At 41.8% G+C, this 22,551-nt stretch overlaps 1 protein-coding gene across 1 annotated transcript in view; it reads left to right on the plus strand.

Moving 5' to 3' along the window:
- by (focal adhesion protein tensin) overlaps positions 1-22,551 on the plus strand; it is a 293,064-nt gene that overhangs the window by 264,815 nt on the left and 5,698 nt on the right. The window contains 10 exon segments of the mRNA XM_084593429.1: positions 6,959-7,296; positions 9,857-9,927; positions 11,159-11,309; positions 11,408-11,450; positions 14,311-14,456; positions 16,334-16,420; positions 18,510-18,635; positions 21,268-21,360; positions 21,560-21,637; positions 21,957-22,055. Coding sequence (XP_084449555.1) covers positions 6,959-7,296; positions 9,857-9,927; positions 11,159-11,309; positions 11,408-11,450; positions 14,311-14,456; positions 16,334-16,420; positions 18,510-18,635; positions 21,268-21,360; positions 21,560-21,637; positions 21,957-22,055 — 1,232 coding nt within the window.

The raw sequence follows: 22,551 nt of genomic DNA on the forward strand, positions 1-22,551 counted from the left end.
CGCTATGGCGTCCTTCATAGCTTGGCTCGCCTTGCAGCCTATAAACCAAATTGAACCCTCTTGTGCAGAGCTATATAATACGCAAGTTAATCGGTGCCGAGCATTCCGAGGTTACACGTTATTTCGGCAACGGATACAATGGCATTTATTCTTTGCGACATTATGCCTTTGCACTTCATTTGATGAAGCTTCCCACATAAATCGATTTGTTTACCAGCCGATTCCGGATATATCGAAATCGAAGGAGATTACAAATAGTTCGATGTATCATTAATTCGATTAGAAGCCTTGGCGGTTGATAAGTTTGGATATAACCATGGAACGACAGCCAGATGGGCTTATGTTAGTGGCGCGCTATGCGCAGAAACCGACGGCCCTCTGACGTGTTCTCAGCAGAGCTCGCAGTTTCATTGTGCCTTGCCCACTTCGCGTTGACGTCTTAGTGCTTGCATGGTGCTTTGGAGCTAGTAGTATCGTAAAATTCTCAGCCTGTTATCAGCGCTCTCTGAACAAAAAAATTCGCATTAAAGTTAAAGTATAGGTAATTTCTAGAATTCCTTGGGCAATGAAGTCGACCACACGAGAGCCTTTGGTAGCTTTCAGTTAGCTAAGCTGGCTGCATTGTATGCCATGCGGGCTACCGAAAGCTGACTTCTCTGCATGGCAGAGATGTCTCGCGGAGAATGGGTGTGGTCGACAGCGGTGGGTGAGGCCCTAGACGCCTAATCTGTTTAAGCAATCGGCTGAAACGCCGTAGGCGTCGTAGTAATAGTAGTTCTAGGAGTTGTCGGCACCGCGTGTCCAAAATGATTGGGGGCTGCATAAAAATCGTATCATTGTAATTTGTGGTTCTAATGATTGATGATTGATTGGTGTGTGATAGGCCATAATGAGTGAATGAAATCATTATAATTGATTGATGAAATAAATGAGAAAAAAAAACGAAATACTGTCAAGAGGAGGTTCAAAGGTGTCAACATGCTCAGAATGAAAAGCCAATTCTTGATGCCAATTAAAGAAATACATTGTGTAATTAATTGAAATAGCTATCAATGAAAAAGGGGCTTCAAAGGTGTCATATTGCTTGGAATGAGAGCGAATATTTGTTGGTGGTAATTAAGAAAATGCAGTGTGTGTAATTGTTCAATTAACAAATTGAAATAATTGAAAAATGAAAAATTGGAAAAGGCAGTTCAGAGGTGTCAGGATGCTCAGAATGAAAACACAATGCTTGATAATGCTGATTAAGAAAATTTAAAATGTGTAATTTATCAATTAATAGAAATAATTGAAAAATGAAACATTGTAAAAGGTAGGCTACAAAGGCATAAATGCTCATAATGGGAAGCCGATGTGTGCTGATGCTAAGTTTCAGTGTACTTTAAAGCATAAAAAGTGAAAAAAAAACATTCTTTCTGTGAAACACTATTGCATCATGCACTTAGTTGCGGAGTTATTCGGTGTTGCATCGAATACACAAACAGCACGTTTCGCTGAATGCACACTGAGATGCATCAAGTTTTAAAGAGCAACATCCAAGCTTACCGGTGACATCATCACCTGGCCAGCTATAGTGAAAAAAGAACATGTAAAATAAATAAAAAATTTTAAAAATTAAAAAGGGAGAAAGCATGGTCCATGAGCGCTTGCTTTTTAATGGTGGAGTTTAAGTGTCTCCCTAATTTTTGTTTCTGTGGCTGCGATAATCTCAGGTTGAAGCACCTGTGAGTATTGGCTCCATGATGCCAGGAGCCCAATGGATGGCATACTGGTGGACACTTCTGCATCCAGAATGGGAAAGCGCTCCATAGGAATGTATAATAGCCTTACAAGCATTTTCTTCTTTCACACCACAAATATGATACCGGCTCTTCATGAAGAAAACCTCAGTATGCCCCACAACATTTGAAAAATTGTGAAGCCTCATTTCGAAGGCGTATTTTCAAAACCTTGTGATAAGTGTGCGTGGAGGCCACTTGGTAGCTGGCACTGGATGGGAGTGCAATGCATAGCGATGCTCACTGAAACAAAGTTTTCCGAACGATTTTTTCATTTCATCGTGTACTCACCTAGGCAGCCGTTTGTTTACAGTTAACATATACGCATTGAAAAACACTGTGACAAGGTATGCAATGACATTTGGAATTTATATTTTTAAAATGGTACGAAAAATGTATGTTGCACAGCCGGGCATACCCCTAACAGGTACTCTGCCAGGCGGTGTTTCTGAAATCGCACAATCCTCTTCTAGAATCCAGCATTCTGTTACGTACCCTACTGGTCCAATGTATGGTCATTAAAATGGCAACTAGATTCTCAATGCGAAAAGCAGCTCTCAAACGGCAATACAAATGTCGGTGCACATTTTGTCACTGTGCTCTTCAATGCACACTTCAACTGTGAACGAATAGCTGCCTATGAGGTGAAATGAGAAAAACTGAAAGTTTTGTCTCTGTGAGTCGCGCTCCGGTGTGGTGCCGGTGGCCAGCAGTGAACCCACGCGCACGCATATGGCGGTGTTTTAAAAATACATTGCCTCCAAATGAGGTTTCATAATTTTGTAATATGTTTTAAGGATGTATTGGACTTTTCTTCATGAAGGGCCGACATTGTACTTGCACTGTGCAATCATAAAATGCTTTATTACGTCTGTTTAAATGTATCCCTGTAGGGTGCATTCCCACTGGGGATGCCGAAGGTGCCGCTAGTGGTACACACGTCACCCCTGAGTTAGATGAGCACGAAGCCTATGTCAGGGAAATCGCATTAGACGCCATGTTAATCACAAGCCTGAGACTGCCGTGCGAAATGTGTCATCAGGTAAAAACCGATTGCTTGCTCTGTGATTTCCCTTTCCTATTCTGCTGACCTTCACGGCCGACCGCACTCTGTGCTACACAGTTTTACTCTGTCTGCAAGTGGCTAGCTCTGCCAGCAGATGTCCTATAGACTAACACCAATCTGTGATGTAAGCAAGATGTGGTAGTGCTGCTGTCACCGGGCTAAACCTACTGGGGATGAAATTAAAGCTTAGTGCCCATAGAAATATGTGGAACCAAAACATTTCAAAGCAGTTTTGCGATTTCACAGTGCACCTATGGTGTCGTTCGTTGCAGAATAACTATGAACATCGTAGAACACAATGTGAAACTATGAAACCTCATTATAGAGGTAGAGTATTTTTAAAACACTGCGAAATGTATAGGGATACAGGTTGAGAGAATGGCTCATAGAAACACATGCAAGGAAAATTTACCAAAATAATTTTCCGGCTTCGGACAGCACGAAGAGACATAACAGATGGTTAAATGTTAGCGAGTGTCTTGAAGAAAAATTGTGACAAAGTATGCTACAGCATTTTGAAGCCTTCAATTATTAATGTGCCTCTATAAATGCGCATTGCAAAGACCGACTTACCCCTGAAAAACCAGCTATCCACTGGATGCTTCTTGCAGTCTGTTGTCTGACGTGCTGCCCCATAGGCTACACTTTCTTTTGAATACTGCTGTTCAAATGATACAAACTTTTAAGCTGAAGGCAATCCTCACACTGCACGATAAATGAACCGCGCACAGCAGCAGGTGACCAAAGTGACCTGTCTGTTCACACAAGTCGCAGACACTGGCATTGTCCGCGCTTTATTAGAGTATCATCTGCACCGCCGCCTTTTACAGTGGGCCGTTCTCTTGTTTTTTTGCTACGAAGTCTGAGAGCGCTTTTTGAGTGTAGTTTTCCCTAGTCTACACGCTTTGACTGAAGACTATTAGTAAGCAAATTCAGCGCATATGGCACTATATCAGACTCTACAAGAGAAGTTTGTGGGATTCAAAGAAACACCCAGCGGTTATCGAGCCTGTCGGCGGTAGGTACTACTTTACAACACATATTTTTAGCGGTGTTTTAAATGTAGATTGCCTCCAGACTACAAAACTCTCGCCAATGTTTAATGACCAGCCACCTCTTCTAGGGCTCTGTGCAACGAGAAAAATGTTGCGGCAAGTTGTATTTACATGTGTTTCAATCGGTGGCCCTCGCAGCTTGCACCAACATATGTTTTGCGACGTTTTAAATATACTACGCCTCCGAAATGGCCTTTCATGCTTTCACAATCTGTTCTAGGATGTTCGTAGTGGCTCTGTGCCAAAACACGCCATCATAGGTGCCCCATGAAATTGCAAAAATGCTTTGAAAACTTTTGCTTCTATGTATTCCTATGAGTGCTGAGCCTTTTCACACTCTGTCTGCTGCAGCATCGTGGTCGCCTCCTTTGTTTGCAAACACGGTGTTGGTCTATGGGTCGCACTACGAATATGTAGCTGCATTCCTCCTCTCTGAAAACGCGTGATGATGTTGCTTCATGCCAGGGCTGGATTAACAAAAATGAGGGCGCGGTTAAAAAAAAATGAACTAAAAGGGCCCTTATATAACCACTTACCGCCCTACCCCGCTCGCTCCCTGTTGTCATGTTTGAGACTTGATGCGTTTTTGTTTGTTTTATGGGGTTTAATGTCCCGAAGTGGCTCTGGCTATGAGAGATGCAGCAGTGGAGGGCTACATAAATTTTGACCACCTGTGGTTCTTTATTGTGCACTTTGATCGCACAGCACACGCGCATCTTGCTTTTCGCCTCCATAGAAAAGCGGCCGCTGTGACTGGGATTTGATCCCACATCCTTGAGAACAGCAGTTGAGCGCCCAAATCACTGCACCACCAGAGTGAGGTGAAGATACGTTTTATAGTTTGCTACAGAGAACACACGCCATCTATACCCAAAGAATCTGCACGCTATTTATGAACATCTCATAAGCACATGCTTTCCTTCAGAGCACACGGACAGACTTACATCTAGACTGGCTGAACTAGTCTAGAAAATGGCAGGACACGTTACATCCTCCCTCAAAAATTTTAACGTGCATTCGTGAAAAATGAATTTCTCGAGTGGTTATTCCTTGGCTAATTTAATAGCGCATGACGATTGGCTGCGTGTGAGCATAGAAGGCATAGAGATGAGTCTTGTTCAAAAGGCTGTTCACAAGTTCTTACCGTAAATATGCAATCAATCATCTAATAAGTTTGCGAATTGAAGCTTGCCTAGGACAGTATTTCTACAGAAACTGCAATATCATGTTCTGTATGCCCACTTAAGGTACAGCAAATAATGTTTATTACTCTAAACACTGTCATAATGCTGGGAGCTAAATATTTCGAATAGGTGGCACTGGTAGAAAATGGCATCGTTACTCACGTGACACAAAATGAAGGTTTTAACATACTCAAATACTATATCAGTAATATACATTCACATTTATACAGATTGTCCGAATTTACAAAGATAGTAATAACATTTTGTAGAAAATTTTCACTTCTAAAACAAAAAGAAGCACTTTATTTGTACATATTATGCACCTTTTTCTGTTTTCAATTTGCAGAATAAATTTGCATTTTATGAGGTAGCGTATGCAGCTCGTTACAGAGGAGGGGTCACCTCAGTAAACAGTGGTTGGAAAAAAATAAGGTTGTTACTAAAAATAGGGTGGACACTTAAGTTCCGCCTCACGTGTAGTTATGGGACAGCGTTATAATGGTTCCTGTTTGCTGGCTCCCATGGGAATCCTCTTTGACTTACGTGCACTTTGCTTTAAAATAAGGTGAACACTTCTGCCATGCTATCATGCCTGCAAGGCTAAGCTAAAGCGTACTCCTAATTGTTTTTGCAGAAACATTACATGTTTAATGTTTACACAATGAAGACAATATAAGTTTAAATAATTCACAGGAATTCTACTTTTAAATGGGGCGTGTATTTGTATAACATGTCTGCACATTTTTCATTCCACTTTTATGCAAGTGAATGAAGGTGTGTATGTTTCTATAAGCATCTTCAAGCCTTTTCTTGGAGAGTGTCTTGATAGGCTCTTCAGCATTGACCCGCCTCAGAATGTCGCATCTCCACTCATAGTAGTGACAAATTACTGAGGCAGCTGTAATCTATGAGCAGTTATAATCTCTAGCTAATAAAGTTTCTGCTTTTGTCGCAGCTTTGACTGCTTACGCTCATATTAAAAAAACACAACAGACCTTAACAGCAGTAATGACAGAGGTCAGTTGGTTTACCAGTGGGTATGAGCTGACTCCCAACTGAAAGCTAGCTAGAACCTGTCGATTACTTATTTATTGATTTATTGTAACCTTAAATACTCCAGAAGGGCATTACATTCACAACTAAAACAGCACCAACTGGGATGCCAGTTGAATACCACTTGGGACCAGCTGAAACGAACATAAAGCAGTTAGAACCAGCTTAAACCATTCGCATATTTTTTTTTAGATTTTTGGGCGAGTACAAAGTTTTGTATTTTGACTCGCAGAATATGAGGCTGACTTTGGGATTAAGCGTATGATGCGACAAACGACTTTTGAACCATTCAACATTGCAATCTAGTTAGAATCATGGGAATTCAGAAAGCGGGTGATTTGATTATTTTTCGGGCCGAACCTTGAAACACACCATTTTTTCCCAGCTCTTGGAGGCCCCTGAGAACAGATGGCCCAGTTAATTTGAACCATTTAACCCCTGGATAATTCGGCCCTGCTTCGCTCGTGAAAGATGGCCGCAGAAGCGCCACTTCCAGGGGCGTTGTGCTGTTAGTGTGTCAAGTGTTAAGCTGAATGAAAGCTCATTAAATGCAAACAGTTGTCAAGCAGATGTTCTGATTGTAACAGAACATCTGCTTGAATAACAGAAACATGCAAGATATATCTGGGATTGGGTGTACATTATTGTAAGAATGGTCTTGTGGGATGTACCAGATATAGAACGAAATGAAACTCTCCTTGACACATGACGAAACATGATCACTGCAGGGATCATAAAGCGATGTTAATACCAAAGCAATTTCGGTGCCCCTTACAGTTCTCTATTAGTGTGTTTGAAAGTCACTGTGCCATGCAACCACAGGTACCCGCAATGGCAGCCACAGCCACTGCCGACGGCCGTACAGCCTGTCGCACGACAGAAGTCAGACACGTCATTTGACCGGGAGCGGCCGTTCGTGGCAGCCAAGCGAACCCACCAGCAGGCCCGCGACCAGATGGCAGATGGGGCCCCAGGTACGTCTCCGCACCGACTCATCTCGTCGTCAGTTGTGTACGGCGATCCCAGCGATCCCATGCGGAGGCCCGGTGTGCTGGCTGGTAGTCCCACTGCCGGCTCGCCGCCAAAGCGAGACGACATTCTGGCCATGTTGAACGACCCGCCGTTCACCACGGCGTCCAAGGCGTCCTCGCACGAGTCAGGTTAGCTCTGCGGTAACTGGGAGTGGACCATGCTCAACAAAAGAGCACGTCATCTTTTGAGGGCCAGGCAGATAATTCTAGACAGGAAAGGTTTGTGCGTAAGATTGGGACGAAACGGAACTAAACTTAATTGTCTTTGGACAGAGCTATTTTAACAAGAAAATCGGTCCATTTGTATGGTCTTGATTGTCTTCGACACCAAGAGGGATGCACATTTTGAAAACCATTTACAAGCTTGCTCCAAAATCTAGTTCAAACTGTTAAAGGGGCAGTGATGCCAAATTCAAGTTGTCCTTTACCAATTGGGCAATGCATTGTGATGGCAGAGACGCTCTTTTAACTGAAAACGGATCTCTGAGCAGGTAATGGCATAGCCAGAAAGGGGCACATAATCGATTTTTAAGAACAAATATTGGGTGGGGTTGTCTCTGTCTCTTGAAATGCACTGCACATACTTGCGTCGAAAACAGGTGCATGCAGTAGCGCAAGTGTACTAGGCTATCTCCGTTAGCCTTTTGCTATTCTTGGATATAGCCATAGTTGTAGCTGCTTTTCCTCATGCTCTACTTTAGTCTGTTTTAAGTGCCAGCTGGGCCACTAGAATACCAGTTACTTTTGATACCAATTAATAGTGTATTAATCTGATAATGACCCTAATCTGAAATCCGAGGAACATTTTCTGCTGCATAAGCTCAAAGTTGGCACTCTGAACAGTCACCTCGAGTGGTCTCTTGGTGACTGGCGCTCTACGTGTTTACATTTAAAATGTTGATGCTGGAGCAAGGTCCACTCCGCAGTGAATAATTTGTTTTTTTGTCCTACCTGCACGTTGCATGGACGAAATGGAGCCTGGATCATTCGCAGTTCTTCTGCTGCACCCACGCACCTTTTTTCATATTCCTGCACCCGCTAAATGCCCACGCATGAAAAACGGACATTCGGAAGTGCTGGTCTGTCGCTGCTGCACATGAAGAGTACCAAGAGAGATAGCGAACGGTAGTTTGTGCAGATGACATGAGGGCAGAGGTTTAGGCACAAGGTACGAGCAAAGCAAGCAGCTTTTCACTACTTGTAAGATATTTTACGCTAATGTCATTTGTCAGTGAGGTGGGCATAGTCATTGTTTTGTGCTATTTAGAAGGGACCTTTCTCTAATTGACTTTGCTTGTAGTAAATGTCCAGGCATAGCTAACATTTTTCTTGACTAAGGACCTGTATCCAGGTGTATGAAGTTAATTATAAAGTGGTCCAAAGAGTGATCGATCCTAAAGAGTGATCCTAAGTCACCTAAAGGGCACTGCCAGCTTAGCTGCGAATGTTTCTGCGAAGGCTTCCACCAATATCACATTGCTCGAATGCATTGTGCATCACCAGCAGTCTGCAGCTGTGTGACGTTTGCACCTAAGGTGGCAGTGCTCTCAAGGTGCTCTAAAACTGGCAAGGGCTCTCAAGTATATGCGACCCGAATCTTACGCGCCGACAAAATAGCTTTGTGAGTGGATTTCACCATGTGAGTGCTTGCATAACCACAACTCCTGTGGTTATATGCAAGCACTCACATGGTGAAATCCACTCACAGAGCTATTTCGTTGGTGCATGACCCCGGCAGCTGTGCCATGGGAAGACGCTCCTGTGGCCTTTGCAGTCGTGTTCATGCTTTCACAGTATTATATATAAGCAGTCTTAAATGCCTCTACCAATTTAAGGCGGTGAGCCTCTTATTTACGCCATTTTCAAGCTACCATGCGCATATATTATCTGAACAATTTTTCTTAGCACCTGGTTGGTTGGGACACATGGTTGTCAGCAGTAGTGTTTTCCAGTAATAATCCCATCTGTCCTTTTGTTATTCTCTTCGCACTCTCTGCATGACTATGAAAGCAGCGCAGTGACACTAGAAATGTTGAAGAACTTATACCTGCTTTTGCTTTTGTCGTTTGTGAAACTCATATGCAAGCTTCATCTGTATAAGGTACCAGTTGTTATTAATATTGAGCCAACTGACATGGGTAAAGATTAAAAAAAAAAAATGGTCTGATGACGAGCTTTTTCAGTGCTCCATCAACACAGAAAGTGCAAATCTGGCGACACATTTGGGTGAATGGAGAACGCTATCAGATGGTATAACTTTTTCAATGTTTAGTGGGATTTCATTTTTGGTGAATAAAAACGCTTACACTAATTAAGCTGTACCTTGCTGGAAGAACCTGCATGTGTAAGACTATTTTCCTCTCACTGTCACGACGTCCCATATTTCACAGCTGAGCGTTTAAAGCCATATTTAAAAAAGTAAATATTTAATGTGGCCAGAACAAAAAAATGCTATCAGATGCTTTACATAAATCACAAGAGCATTAGCTTTCTCACACACTTTAACTCATTTTGTAGTTGTCACAATGCTGCGGAATTACCAGAATTAACTATGAAATAACCTGCAAGAATAAAAAAAAAGCTGCACTGACCAAGCACTGCATGACTGTATTGCATCTTCTGCCACTCCCGAAGCTAATGAATTAGCTACACGAAATCCTAAAATGAGGATGTAACCTTCTTTTTACAGCACCGTACAAAGTAGAAGAACCGGTGCAGCTCCGCGAGATGGCACCAATAGCCCAGTCAACTCCAAACAAGGTGAGGGGTTTTGCAAAGGTTGCAGTGTGCGCCTAAAAAAATAAAAATAAAAAGTAGTTAACAGTCTGTGCCGTATGCCTCTACTACATATGTGACTGAGGCTCACTTAATTTCATCAAAGTGCATCATTATCAATAGTAGCATTATTAGCCTATTAAACATGAGATCTTTGCTTAATCATGATACATGTTTAGCTTAGAATAACGCAAGTGATGGGTACATTGGAATCTTGTTAATATAAACTTTTGTGTTGGAATAGACTCTTTGTGCAGTCAAGATTTTCTGTGTTTGGATGAGAGAAAGTTTCTGTTTATTTTTTAAGCATAGCATGTTAGGCCAGTTGATGGATATTCGCAAAAGGGAAAAAAGATCAACTAGAAAAGAAAATCACTCGTGTTCCAGCTTTGTCTGGGTTGCGTCCTCTCCTTGTATGCATGACAGCAGGTGACTAGTTTATTCTGGGAGTCAGAGAAAAGCAAGTTGCAGATGAGTGGCCGAGATGTAATATGCTAGCAGCTGTCAGAGATGTTCCGGATTAGATTCACCATTCCGTGCTGAGTGAGCGCAATAGCACGGAAACACTCAGTGCACCGTGGTGAATCTCCTGTGCAGTTAGAATTACGCTACATGGTGCAGGAGCTCCTCATTTTGGTCCTCCACTCTTTAATTGAAACTGCACATCATTTGAATGATGTTCCTATTCCTCTGATGAGTTGTAAATATTGTGAGCGCAGTGGGCAAACTCTCACCTCTTCCACCTGCATATACCCATGATCATCATCATTCATTGGTGTTCTGCATATGCAGAGATCCAGCTACAGCCTGGAATAAAAACGTTTGTTTGAATGGTAGCTTACAAGTGGTGAAAGTGCCCTTTGTATTCTTAGCATCTTGCTTTGTACCCATCTACTATCCCCCCTGGAGCTCTGCTCCAGTTTTCGCTTCTGCTCACAGCCCAGTATGGATGAGGGCAACGGAACCTGCATACTGCCGGCATCTACACCTACTGCTAATGCTGCACCACTTGTGAGCTGCAACTCAAACAAATTTCTTTATTTCAGGCTGTCTGGAACTCTGCGCAATTTTCAGAACACCGGCGAATTATGATTATGATGGGTGTATACATGTGGAAGAGGCGAAAGTTTGCTCACAATATCAAGATTTGACTTAAGTGGCAAAAGCACTTGGGAAGTATGAACTTCATTTCATGCCTCATGCTCTTGGTGTGCAGTATGCACAAGACGACAGCTCCCTGGAAGGCTCATCGCCTTGGCCTCTGAGGGGAACGGACGACAGTCCGTCGGCCAGTCCTTCGAGTGCAACGGACCGGCCGGCTACGCCAGCTTTCCCTGTACCCCCTCGCACACCCTACATGAACCAAGGTGAGGCCTGACAGTCAATGAACAAGCTGCTGTGGCCCTCTAAATAGCTCAGCCCCGCCGTCTGTGAACCATTGTCTCTATTTTCTTGCTCTGTGCAGATTCGTCGGGAGGACTTCCACCGAAAAGCCCAACACTTTCACGGTGAGTGAGGCATGAGTACTCCATTTTCTTGCATGCAGCCCTAGAAGTCTAACCTGCTTTCTGTCTTATTGCTTACTCCTCATTCCTCCTCCTCTCAATTTTTGCTAGGTTGCTTCTGCTTTCTGCATGTTATCCAATGACTTCAATAACTTATATAGTCATTGGACACTAGCCATGACGTAATGCTCCGTAAGGACATGTGACATCAAGTGGTCGATATTTGGTTGCATTACATTCAGTGTAACTTCAGCGGCTGGCTTCATCTGAATAAGAGAACCTGTCAACTGCGCCATACTTAGAGTTAATAATGAACGTTAGCACATCACCTGGTCTTGGTTGGTGACCTTACTCTAAACGCAGATTTTTCCTTAAGGAAGTAGCATATTCTCTAGCAACTGCTGAAGCCTGGGCTTCTGAAGCCCTGGGGAAGGTTTGGATTATTGAGTGCACGGGATGATATACTATACTGTTACCAATGGGAGGCATATTCTCATCTCAAAGAAAGGCAGTCAAGAACGAAAAGTTTTTTTGACTGCAGCACCCAGCGCCTTGAGGATATCAGTTAATTGGAGGAGATTGAAACTGGGTTATTTTCTGAACTACAAGAACTTTAGATGTTCTGAAGAGAGAATCATCGTACATTGCCAATCGTAGCCATTCCATACTTTTAGTGATTCAAATCCATACCAAGCCCCTCCTGTTAGTGAGTGTGTTAGTGGACATGTTACCCACTTTACTAATTTGTTTTTCGAGAGTATGGTGTACCTGAAGTATGGAGTGCACATTAACCTAACTGTCGAGCTAATTTCAAGAGCTACTGGTAGTTGGGATCGTTGGCTTCAACTGACTGAGTGCACTACTCTACGCTACACTGATTGGGCACAAGGGATTCAGCATTAGCTCAGACTACGAACGTTAGCATAACTTAGTTCATCATTGTGAAGTGCCACTCATAATTGTTTAATAACTCTCATGTTGTGGTATAAGGGCTGAGCGAGGACACTATCTTTGAGGTGCCACAATCAGCCTTGTCAAAAAAATAGGCAGTCCCAGGTGGTGCCAGTAGCGCCAAACGTGATCTGACTGCCTCATGACCCAGACCCAAACAAACTGGGAAGGTAATTTTGGTGAAAATTGTTTGGTCAAAACAGATGCTAGTATCCTGGGGCTGAGCCAGTGGTGGGGCCTAGCAATGGCAAAAGTCACAGTTTTAGTTCTGGAATGAATAACATGATTTTTTTTCTTTGATGCTTCCATGTACACATTCTATTATCATTATTTTTTAATTCCTGCTGTTTACAGGGTATACTTGCTCCTGTTGAGAAACACACATGTTGATTCTCCAAGTGACAAAGGGGGGAAATTCTCATGCAGTACTCAGTCTGCACTACTAGCATAGTGAAATATGATTGCGCAGAAGAGGAACGTGCTCGCGTCACCCATGCATTGAACAAGAGGAGGTAGGCAAAGCGCGAAGGTGGTGCCTTCCTTATAGCAATCAAGACTGAGAACAGTGTTGCTTTAAAGGTTACATGTAATTAGGCTATAACTGCTACATATATGTCAAATTCTTTGCCGGCTCCCCATATTCTCTATTCCTGCGAGCTTGTTACAAGTGCTACTGCTGCCTTCAAAGTTTGTAGCTGTGCTTGCCGGAATGTCATTTTGTATAGCTAACCCCCTTTACTTGGCTCTATGTTCTCTGTTTCCTCCCTGGCTCTCCTTGCTTCTCTGCATGCTGCTGGAACTGCTGCTTCAAATCACTTTTTTGTCCGGCTTAGTCGCCTGCGTAACTTCAGTGCCTCTTTTCGAGGAGAATTTTTTGCTTTGCGGCCAGCGCTGCGGCGGCGGTGCTTCTCCAGTGCTCATCTCTTGCGAAGGTAATGGCATGCACAAGAAGCGGTATTGTGCATAATGATCTCCTTCTAGCGGTCTCTCTTGTGTGCTTGACTTAACAAGGGTGTGGTAGGCAGGGTGTCATAAACCTCGATATCGTACCTGAAAGAAGGCCAATGTCAGAGGATATTTTCTGCATATGCCCACGTCTACTGGTACCAATCTCATATTGAGTGCTCGGCCTGCCCAACCTGTAGATCTTCGGTCGTAGAAACGAGATGTAGTTGCTCAAGACTGACTTGATCATAGCATCAACACATGGTGCACCTTTCCTCTGCCTCACTTGTTCTTTATTTGGCACCTTCAGCAGAGTTAACTCTATCTGTAGTAAGTTGCTGCTAGCTTTTAATGCAACTGGATTTTGGTTCGTCGTTTTGCAAACGAATGTCCAGTTTCTCTGTAACGGAAATTCCTAACTGTTGCGAGGGTGGTGGCATCATCAAAGTCACGTGACTGCCAAGGAACCAATCGGAGGGTGCCACCAAATTTTAAAACACTGAGAACACTCAAGACATTACAGGATTGGGCCAACTGTGGGATTACATTAACTGGACCCACTAATTTATCTAAATCCACCCTTTAATCTACCTTAAATCCATATCAGTGGAATATCTATACGGGTTAGGGTGGAATAGTGGGCAGACTATGGTTGATTAGTGGGTCAGATTTATACCCTGGGGGCTGTAGAAATTTGGTAGGAGTGGGCCAGCTGCCGGATTAAACCAATCTGTCTATTTACCCACCTTAATTTCTATTGCTGGATGAGGGTTGCTTGAGAGAGTCTCTAGGAAAGCACTGCCAAGACCATGACAAATGAGTGGGGGTGTAAATTGCCCCCTTCGAGCTATGAGGGATGGGGCTTAATTAGGCCCCTAACTCTTTTATATGTGTCTGATGAGGGATAAGATTTCAAGTTGCACACCCCCTGATGACTGCCGTTGAGTTGGACGTTCTCGTGTTTCAGCCGGAGGAGCCCTTCGCCGGCCACCGTGAGTGCCTTGCAGCAGAGCCTGCCCCCATCGTCGACTGTTCCGACAAGCCCCAATGGCCAGAGCTCGCCGACCGTGTACTTCGGCCAATCTCGGAGATCGAGTATGCTCTCCCTGGCAGGCAAGTGCACCACCCCGTCCAACAAGTAATGGCGAAAAGACTCGCGCTCACAAGCGCCTGCTGCCTGCCAATAGGCAGCACCTTACACTTGCCTTAATTTCCTCCTTCTCCCCATTGCACTCTTTTCCTCCTCTCAATGTGTTGCTGTGTAGACAGCAGCAATGCAGCGATAGCTTTTTTTTAAATTTCAAAACTATGTTTGTTAGATGCACTACTTACATTTCACATGTACTTAGTCCATATGCAGTTACATGTACTACTCCCAATCCTTCGTTAGCTGGCTGCGAGTTAGTTCAGTTACTGCGGTAAACATTGTGAAGCCCAGTTAAATATGTAGCTGATTCAATGATGGATGGCCTCGATAAATATATAGATTCAATAAAAGTGCATATTTTCTTCATTTGCATCTCCTAAGTTAATGATTCTGATATTGTCTATTTATTTCTGAACCACTAATTTGCCCAAATATTTGGAATATATTTGTTCGCAAAGTTTCTTGCACATATGTTTTCTGCAGCCATGGACATAATGAGCTGCTGTATGCTGTCGTGTAGCAAAGAGACATTTTATGTGATGTAGATGTAGGTACAAGTGGCTTGTTACCATCATCCAGATATCATGGTTATATATGGGAGTGTGACCTAATATGCTTTCCTGCTCTCAAAGAGGTTGCCTGTCTTAGTAAATGGCTTACAAGTAGTTTTGGGGCATGAATAGTAGATAGCTAGATCACCTTTGCACACTGAATTTTTGTTTTTTCATCATTCATCATTCCTTTACAAATGTGCTGTCGGGGAAGGAAAACTGTATAGGATGAGAGAGAACAACTCACTCAATGAGTTCAATAGGCCTACATAGCAGAGGTCGATTTGGGGGCTGCACCACGCACATTCCTCCAGGTTTGAGCTAGTGTTCATATTGTTACAGTTTGTAGTTGAGAAGTTGGCAGATGACGGATATGTTTCGGGTGGCGTGTTGAATGACAGCGATGTTGAAGTTAGATCCGGTGTGTGTGCTGGTCTTTTGGAGGTGTCCCTGTCTGTGGAGTGAGACTTGCCATTTGGGAACACCCCATAACAATATTTTAGGCTTAAACAAATTTTAACCTATATCTTCTTCCAATGCGATGAAAACAACAAATTTTGGCTGATTTTTATCTATCTAATAATTTATTTAAGAGGAAAAGTGCTATACATGCTAGCTTTTATATGAGGGTGGTGGGTGCAGTTCTTCATTCCGGGCTCACATGTAGCAGTGCACATGGGCACGCATGTTCCAACAGTGATGGGTATGCAGTGTTTGCATGGTATTACTGCAATGAAAGAGAACGAAACTAAGAGCTCGGAAAGGCATACACAGGATAGTTGGCATCTGCATAGCTACATAGCTTCTAAGGTCTCTAACTTGATCAGTGTATAAATCTTGGAGAGCATTTGGCTGAGAATAGACTATTAGATCTAATCTGAAGCAAATTCATCTTGTCCTACTAGTTGTTATGAGATTTATATTTAAAACCCCACATATTTGTGCACGCACACCTAAAACGTGCTAGTTGAATCTGACAACTTTCAGTGCCACCAGTGCAGTCTGATTTCATAGACCAGTTTCTTGTTATCTTGAAGATTGCAGTTATAGTTGCATGTCAGATGCACTGCTGCTTGTACTATTTGCAGTTGTGTTGTGTATACTTTGTTTAAAAGAATTTTCTGAGCCTTTTTTTCTTTACTGCATACTGTTACGATATTAACTCTTTGTGCACATGGAGTGATGTGCGTTATTGTGTTCATTGTCTGCTAAAACAAGTGTACAGTGCATCTGAAGTGTTATGTTTTGTACAACAGTAAATTTATGAAAAATGGATCGGTTTGCGAATGCAGATTCTCCTGAAGTTATCCACCATCATCCTGTGTTTGTGAAGGACACCTCCAAGTATTGGTACAAGCCCAACATCAGCAGGGAAGAAGGTACCAAATTCTATACAGGGTTGCACTCGTGTTTATGGCCGGTTACTGCAGCTGTAGTTAGCCACTTGAATAAAATGCCTTTAAGGTTGCGCTGTCTTCATTTCTATACGTGACTGTAGCTGTATACTGGATTTTTCAGCATTGACTTTTACTAATATATTTAATAATGAAAATTTTCAGGCTAAAATATGATCCTTTGTAGTGGTGGCGGATATTGAAGGATGGTTAATGGCACTGTAGCTTGCTGTCTGGAAACCAAATTATAATAATTGCTATCTTATAACTAATATAACTAGGTCCCCTCAGCATTATAATAGAGATTTGTAGTCAGCCATAGGCTTATACGGCACCATTAAAACTAAAATAGTGAGATATAATAATAGCTAGAAAGGTAAATATAATTTATTTTCCAGCTATTTAATAAATTTACCGTATCAAATTGCCATATCAGCATATTACCCTATTACCCCCACTCCCCCCTTGGAAAAAAAATTAATTCTTTAATCTCACGGTTTTGTATTTTTAACCAGTAACGAAAACCTTCATGTAAGCCTTAGGATTGGCTGTAACAGTTTTTCATTCAGTGGTTTTCACTTACCTTGTACTCAATGCAGCCAGGTCTTCTGGGTACGTGCACTTATAGCAGAAGTTCAAATGCTCAGTGGTGTAATGAAAAATATAGAAAGCAGTGTGTTTCGACACCGTGTGATGTCTACAGTATTTCAGCCAAGCTAAAAATTTATGCACTCGTGCTTCAAGAATATGATCATCGTTAAACGGACTCAAAACTGGTTACTAAGAGTTCAACTTTTTTTTTGTTGAGAAAGCTTGAAATCTGAAGTGTTCTTATTCTACAGTAGTTTAGTTAGAAAAAGTCTACAAAACTTTCTGCAAGTACTTTTCAATCTGTACATGCACATATTTATGTGCAATTTGATGCTAGAAATCATCATCAGCAAGCGCGATGCTGATTGCACAAAGTAAAAAGCGATGCGCCAATAACAAATATACATATATAAACTTCACCTGCCATATAGTAATTAGAAATATTATTTATTATAGAGTAGCATAGTCGCCAGTTCCCACAATCGAACCTGTTGCAGTGCAGGGGCGTACACCTCAATAATGAAAGCTTTGTCAAAAAAATTTGAAACACTGTGGGGCCATCTAGTAACAAAATCATCAGCACTGCAAAATAATCATGAGTAACAAAATTATCAGTGTTGCTTTTTATTCAAGTGTGCACTGGAGGGAGTGCAAAATGAAGTCCATTGAAATAAAAAATAAATGTGCAGACTCGAACAAATTGGGGGTATTTTACTGACTTCCGGTCAGGTGGTGGGCTGTGCTGATAGTGGCAGGGTTTCACTGCAAGGTGGTAGTTCACTTTGTTGTATGCGATTTTCAGTTCCAAATTAAGATTATAAATCTGTTTTCTTGTTCATTGGAGTGCTTATCTGTGCAATAATGATGCAATGAAAGATCTTTTCAATTCTATCATAACAATTATTATACACTTGGTCAGTATTCAATCCATTTAAATTTGGGCTATATCTATATCTGTGAGCTTTGCATGTATGGCGCGTAAATAATTGCAGACGTATGCTGTGAAAGGAGTAAGCAGTTGCAGTTTTTGGGGTGCATTTCTAATGAAAAGGATAAGAACAATTGCAATGTATGAGCAGTGTTTGTTTTATTAGATATGCCAGTGTAAATAGAGGCTTTTGCTTTGTGTTTCTCCAGCATTGAGCTACAAAGAATGATTCACTATTGGATTGCTCAAATAAGGCATGTACATCTTTGCTGAAAAATAAACCAATGAGATTTGTTTTTTAACCATGCGTATCATGGAGAGTCGAGTAGCCGAGTCAAAAAACGTTTCTTTCTAGGAGAGTTTATTGCATACCTTAAGCTATAGATTATTTAAAGCTAAGAGTACCCTTTCCTTCATCTTTTGCAACCTTTTGTTCCTTAGGGGCACTTTAACAGCTCTACTTTCTGGCTGAGAAGTAGAACAATGTTTCACAAAGGTTACTTTATTTGTGCTTAATATGGAATTGCACTAAATGTTACTAATATTTCATTTCAGCCATCCACGTGTTGAAGACGAAGCCACCAGGCACTTTCATTGTGAGGGACAGCAACTCCTTCCCAGGAGCATTTGGTCTGGCTCTCAAGGTGGCCAGCCCTCCTCCCAATGTCCAGAACCGGACAGGTGAATACATTTTGTGAAGGAAAACTAGAATTGCATCTGCTATGACTACAGTGGATTGTACTGCTCATGGCACTGGCAAAATGTTCCTTAGATTTGTACTCTACTGGTTGAAGATTTTGGGAATAAAATATAAATAAGTTATGGAGCATATTTAGTGTGAACTTCACAAAAAGAAAAAAGCTTTTATTTTGTGCACACAGTACAATCGAGCCTGTTTAGCTGTTAGGTTGGGAGGGAATTAAACATTTATGTGCAGTACTAGGGCTACAGTCTGCAAGTAGCACACCAGTTGATACTCATGGCATGAGGGCAGGCTTCATACCTGCCCTCATGCTTCTTACCTCAAATGTGACAGTGTGGATTGTGTGAGAACCTCCACCAGTTTGTTCACACCCATTTTTCAGAGTTGGGATAAACAAAAGAAAATTTTGTAAACATCTTATGCAAAATGCTTTTTCAACTCATTGCAAAAAAATTATTCAGATGTGAGCTACACAAAAAAAATATTCAAGCAAGTTATTTTTTTATTCTGGCATATTTTTATTGCCTCTACCTTTGCAGGTATCATGCCTTTTATGCATAACGAATTACTGATATATTTTCACGAGATGTATCTTCACGAGCCACCTAATAATTTGAGAGCCAAAAGTTAATATGTAGGTCGAGTGTCAACAATCATTGCTTTCTTCAGCTAGGACCTGTGCCCATTGCTCACATTGCTTATATTGCTTAAAGGGGTCCTGCAACATAATCTAAATGCATTGTTTTGCTTGTTCATTGCAGTTTCCGAGTTATTGTGGTATTACCATTGGTCATAACATGCATATTTCGGTATTTAATATTTTAATTCCCTCAAAAAGTGAAATTATGGTACTGACAGTGTCGGCACACTGTGGTGGTTCTTTGCAGTGGATATGACATCAACAGGCACGTGTTTGAAGATTGAATAAATAGCAAATGCATGCCAAATTGTGTTCATTAGGAAACTTTTTCATGCCACATTGTTTTATTTTATACTAAATCAATGAACCCAACGTGTTGGCTTTACACAGAGGCACTGCAAAGTAAGTGATTCAAAGAGCACCAACTGAGGTGCCGGAATTACTGCTTTGCATCACAGACCTTCACTGGCTTCACGACCTATACACGTGGACAGCTACCTGTGGCTATGCAGCCAAAGTCAGGCATCAGGAAGGAATTCAACCACCTTGCCACTTGCTCCTCAGTATTGTAGAGTGCCTGTATACAGAGAGAAAAGGGCGGTCAAGGAGCGGGCTCGTGAGAAAAGCACAATAGTTGGGGGTTCATGATGGCAAAAGAATGTCTCCTTCCCCTGCCTGCTCCCAGTCTCTTTGTTCATTTTGTTTCTGAGAGGTGCCATGGAAGAGGTCTCATCAAATTTAGCAAAAACTTGTTATAGCGACCATGAGAAGCCATCTTCCGAAACGTTGTAGTGACATGCTCATGTAGGCTGTTTCGATTGGTCATGCACGTGTCGTCATTTTATGAGTGAAATGGGAAAGTGAAAGACCGGGAAAATTGATCTGAGGGCAATTTTTGATTTGCTTCTATTTTGAAATTTCATTCCTAATAACTCCAGTTCTAGTGCACCGATTCCTGTAATTCTTTTCGATTCAGAAACTGCTAACTGCGTGGCATAATTTAATAATTGATCTAAAGCGTAGCTTTTAAGAGCTCCATGCTAGTTTCTCAAAGACATTTACTAATTTTGATGTTTATATCCATGCAGTGAAAGTGATCCATATGAACGCTCTCCTTCAAGCTGCAGCTGAAGTCATGCCTTTTTTGAGTTCTCATATGTGTTACTCATTTACTCGTTCCACGTAGCCTTCTTCCTTCTGTGAGACTACTGAATCTTAAATCTTGTTTGTTAGACAGGTATTCTTTATGCATGGTAATTTCATAAACTATGTGTTGATTAAAGATATTTCAATTATTTTTGGGTGCATGCACTGGGCTCAGAAGTTGGTTTGATTTATGGTGTGTAACGTCCCAAAGTGACTCAGGCTATGAGGACCACTGTCATGGAGGGCTCCGGAAATTTCGACCTCCTGCAGATCTTTAACATGCAGTGACATCGCACAGCACACACAGGCGCCTGGCTTTTCACCTCCATCAAAAAGCAGCCGCTGCGGCCGAGATTCGATTCCACGTCTTTGGGCTCAGCAGTGGAGCATCGTAACCATTGAGCCACGACAACAGGGCTGTTCAGAAGCTGTTAAACAGCACTTTATTCTTATAGCAAAAGGTCTCAAGTATACTTCAGCAACCTGAGGAAGGGAACAGTAACATCCTAATGCTCCAGCTATTATTAAAATCGGTGTCGTGATACAAGCCTGACTGCAATGGGGCAATTAGTTCCGGACTTCTTACTGAGTTTGTACCCTTGTGACCACAGCTGTAATTAAAAATGTCTACAAATAGGATTTTTTGTATGTATGATATCACTTCTAAACTGTAAATACTAGTATGGCAGAATGCAAACTTCCATTGTGCAGCACTAAGGGAGAAATCTCAGAAGTATCTGAAATTATTACTGTTTACTTTCAGTGCGTGTTTTCCCTTTGCTTTACCTTATGAGCGACATCACTTTTATTTTTTTCCATTAAAGGCGACCTGTCGAATGAGCTGGTGCGGCATTTCTTGATTGAGCCAACCGCCAAAGGAGTTCGCCTCAAGGGCTGTGCCAACGAACCTGTATTTGGTAATTAACCTCGTTTTTCTTTTTGTGTAACTCTCAATGCAGCTATTGAATTGTGTGTTCTACAATTAGGCATGTATAAATTTTCAAAACTTTACCTTGGATAACAATATCTTTAACAAAGAAATTAGTATGTGCTGGTTGTAATGTGTCATCATTTTGTAGAGAAACAAGTCTCTTACTGAGCTTTGTATTTGTGCAGGGAGCTTGTCGGCACTTGTTTATCAGCACTCCATCACGCCGTTGGCTCTTCCTTGCCGACTGCTGCTGCCAGAGTCTGGTGGGTACCATTTTTAACAGCTTCAGGTCACCAGCTCAGGACACTTTTATTTCTTTTAAGTTGTGGAAACTTTTTCTTGAAAGTGCAACGTCTCGTTTCTTCTTTCACATATTTTGTCAGATTAGCAAATTTTAACATTACCTCATTGCATACAACTCTTGGTCATTGTCTTGCATTAATTGGTTTATTGAGTTATTGATCAACTGACGGATCAGTGGATTGATTGGCTGATTTTTACATGCCAAATTAATTCTATGGACTACAAATTCATTAGATGCATGGACAAGACAACTATGGGGGGCTTGTTCATTTCTTGCAGAGATTGGAGGTGAGCCCTTCTGGAAAGGCGATGTTGTGGACAGCACCACTGCGCCGACAACTACAGCCACGGCTTCTAGTCTATTGCAACAGGGAGCAGGTAAGACATGTGCTGTCTAAAAAGTGGTTAACTATAGCGTCCATGTTTGCTCATACAGTAATTGTATCCTTCCTCCACATTGTATAATCTTAAATTAATGCCAGTTCATTTCTGTAGATACCATAGTATGTGGAAATAATGGGAGCAGGTGACTTGCTCTCTGAAAAGCAGGTAACTATAGTGTCCATGTTTGCTCATATAGTAATTGTATCCTTCTTCCACATTGTATAATTTCACATTAATGCCAGTTCATTTTTGTAGATATGTGGAAATAATGGGTATATTTATGGTAGTTTCAGTGAAAATGGTTGCTTGAAATTTACATGCATTATTTTGCATACATTGAAACTTACATGTGCATGATAATAATGAGAAGTCAGCAAATTGTAGGCTTTATGGAATGGGAAGTAAGCATTGTTCTTACTTTTGCATGTTTCAAACCAGGCCCTTACAAATGGGGATTGTAGCCTATGTAGGTGGCATACATTCAAAGCCT

Source organism: Amblyomma maculatum, chromosome 2, assembly GCF_055883805.1.
Source record: "Amblyomma maculatum isolate TAMU_Amacu chromosome 2, ASM5588380v1, whole genome shotgun sequence".
NCBI classification, from domain to species: domain Eukaryota; kingdom Metazoa; phylum Arthropoda; class Arachnida; order Ixodida; family Ixodidae; genus Amblyomma; species Amblyomma maculatum.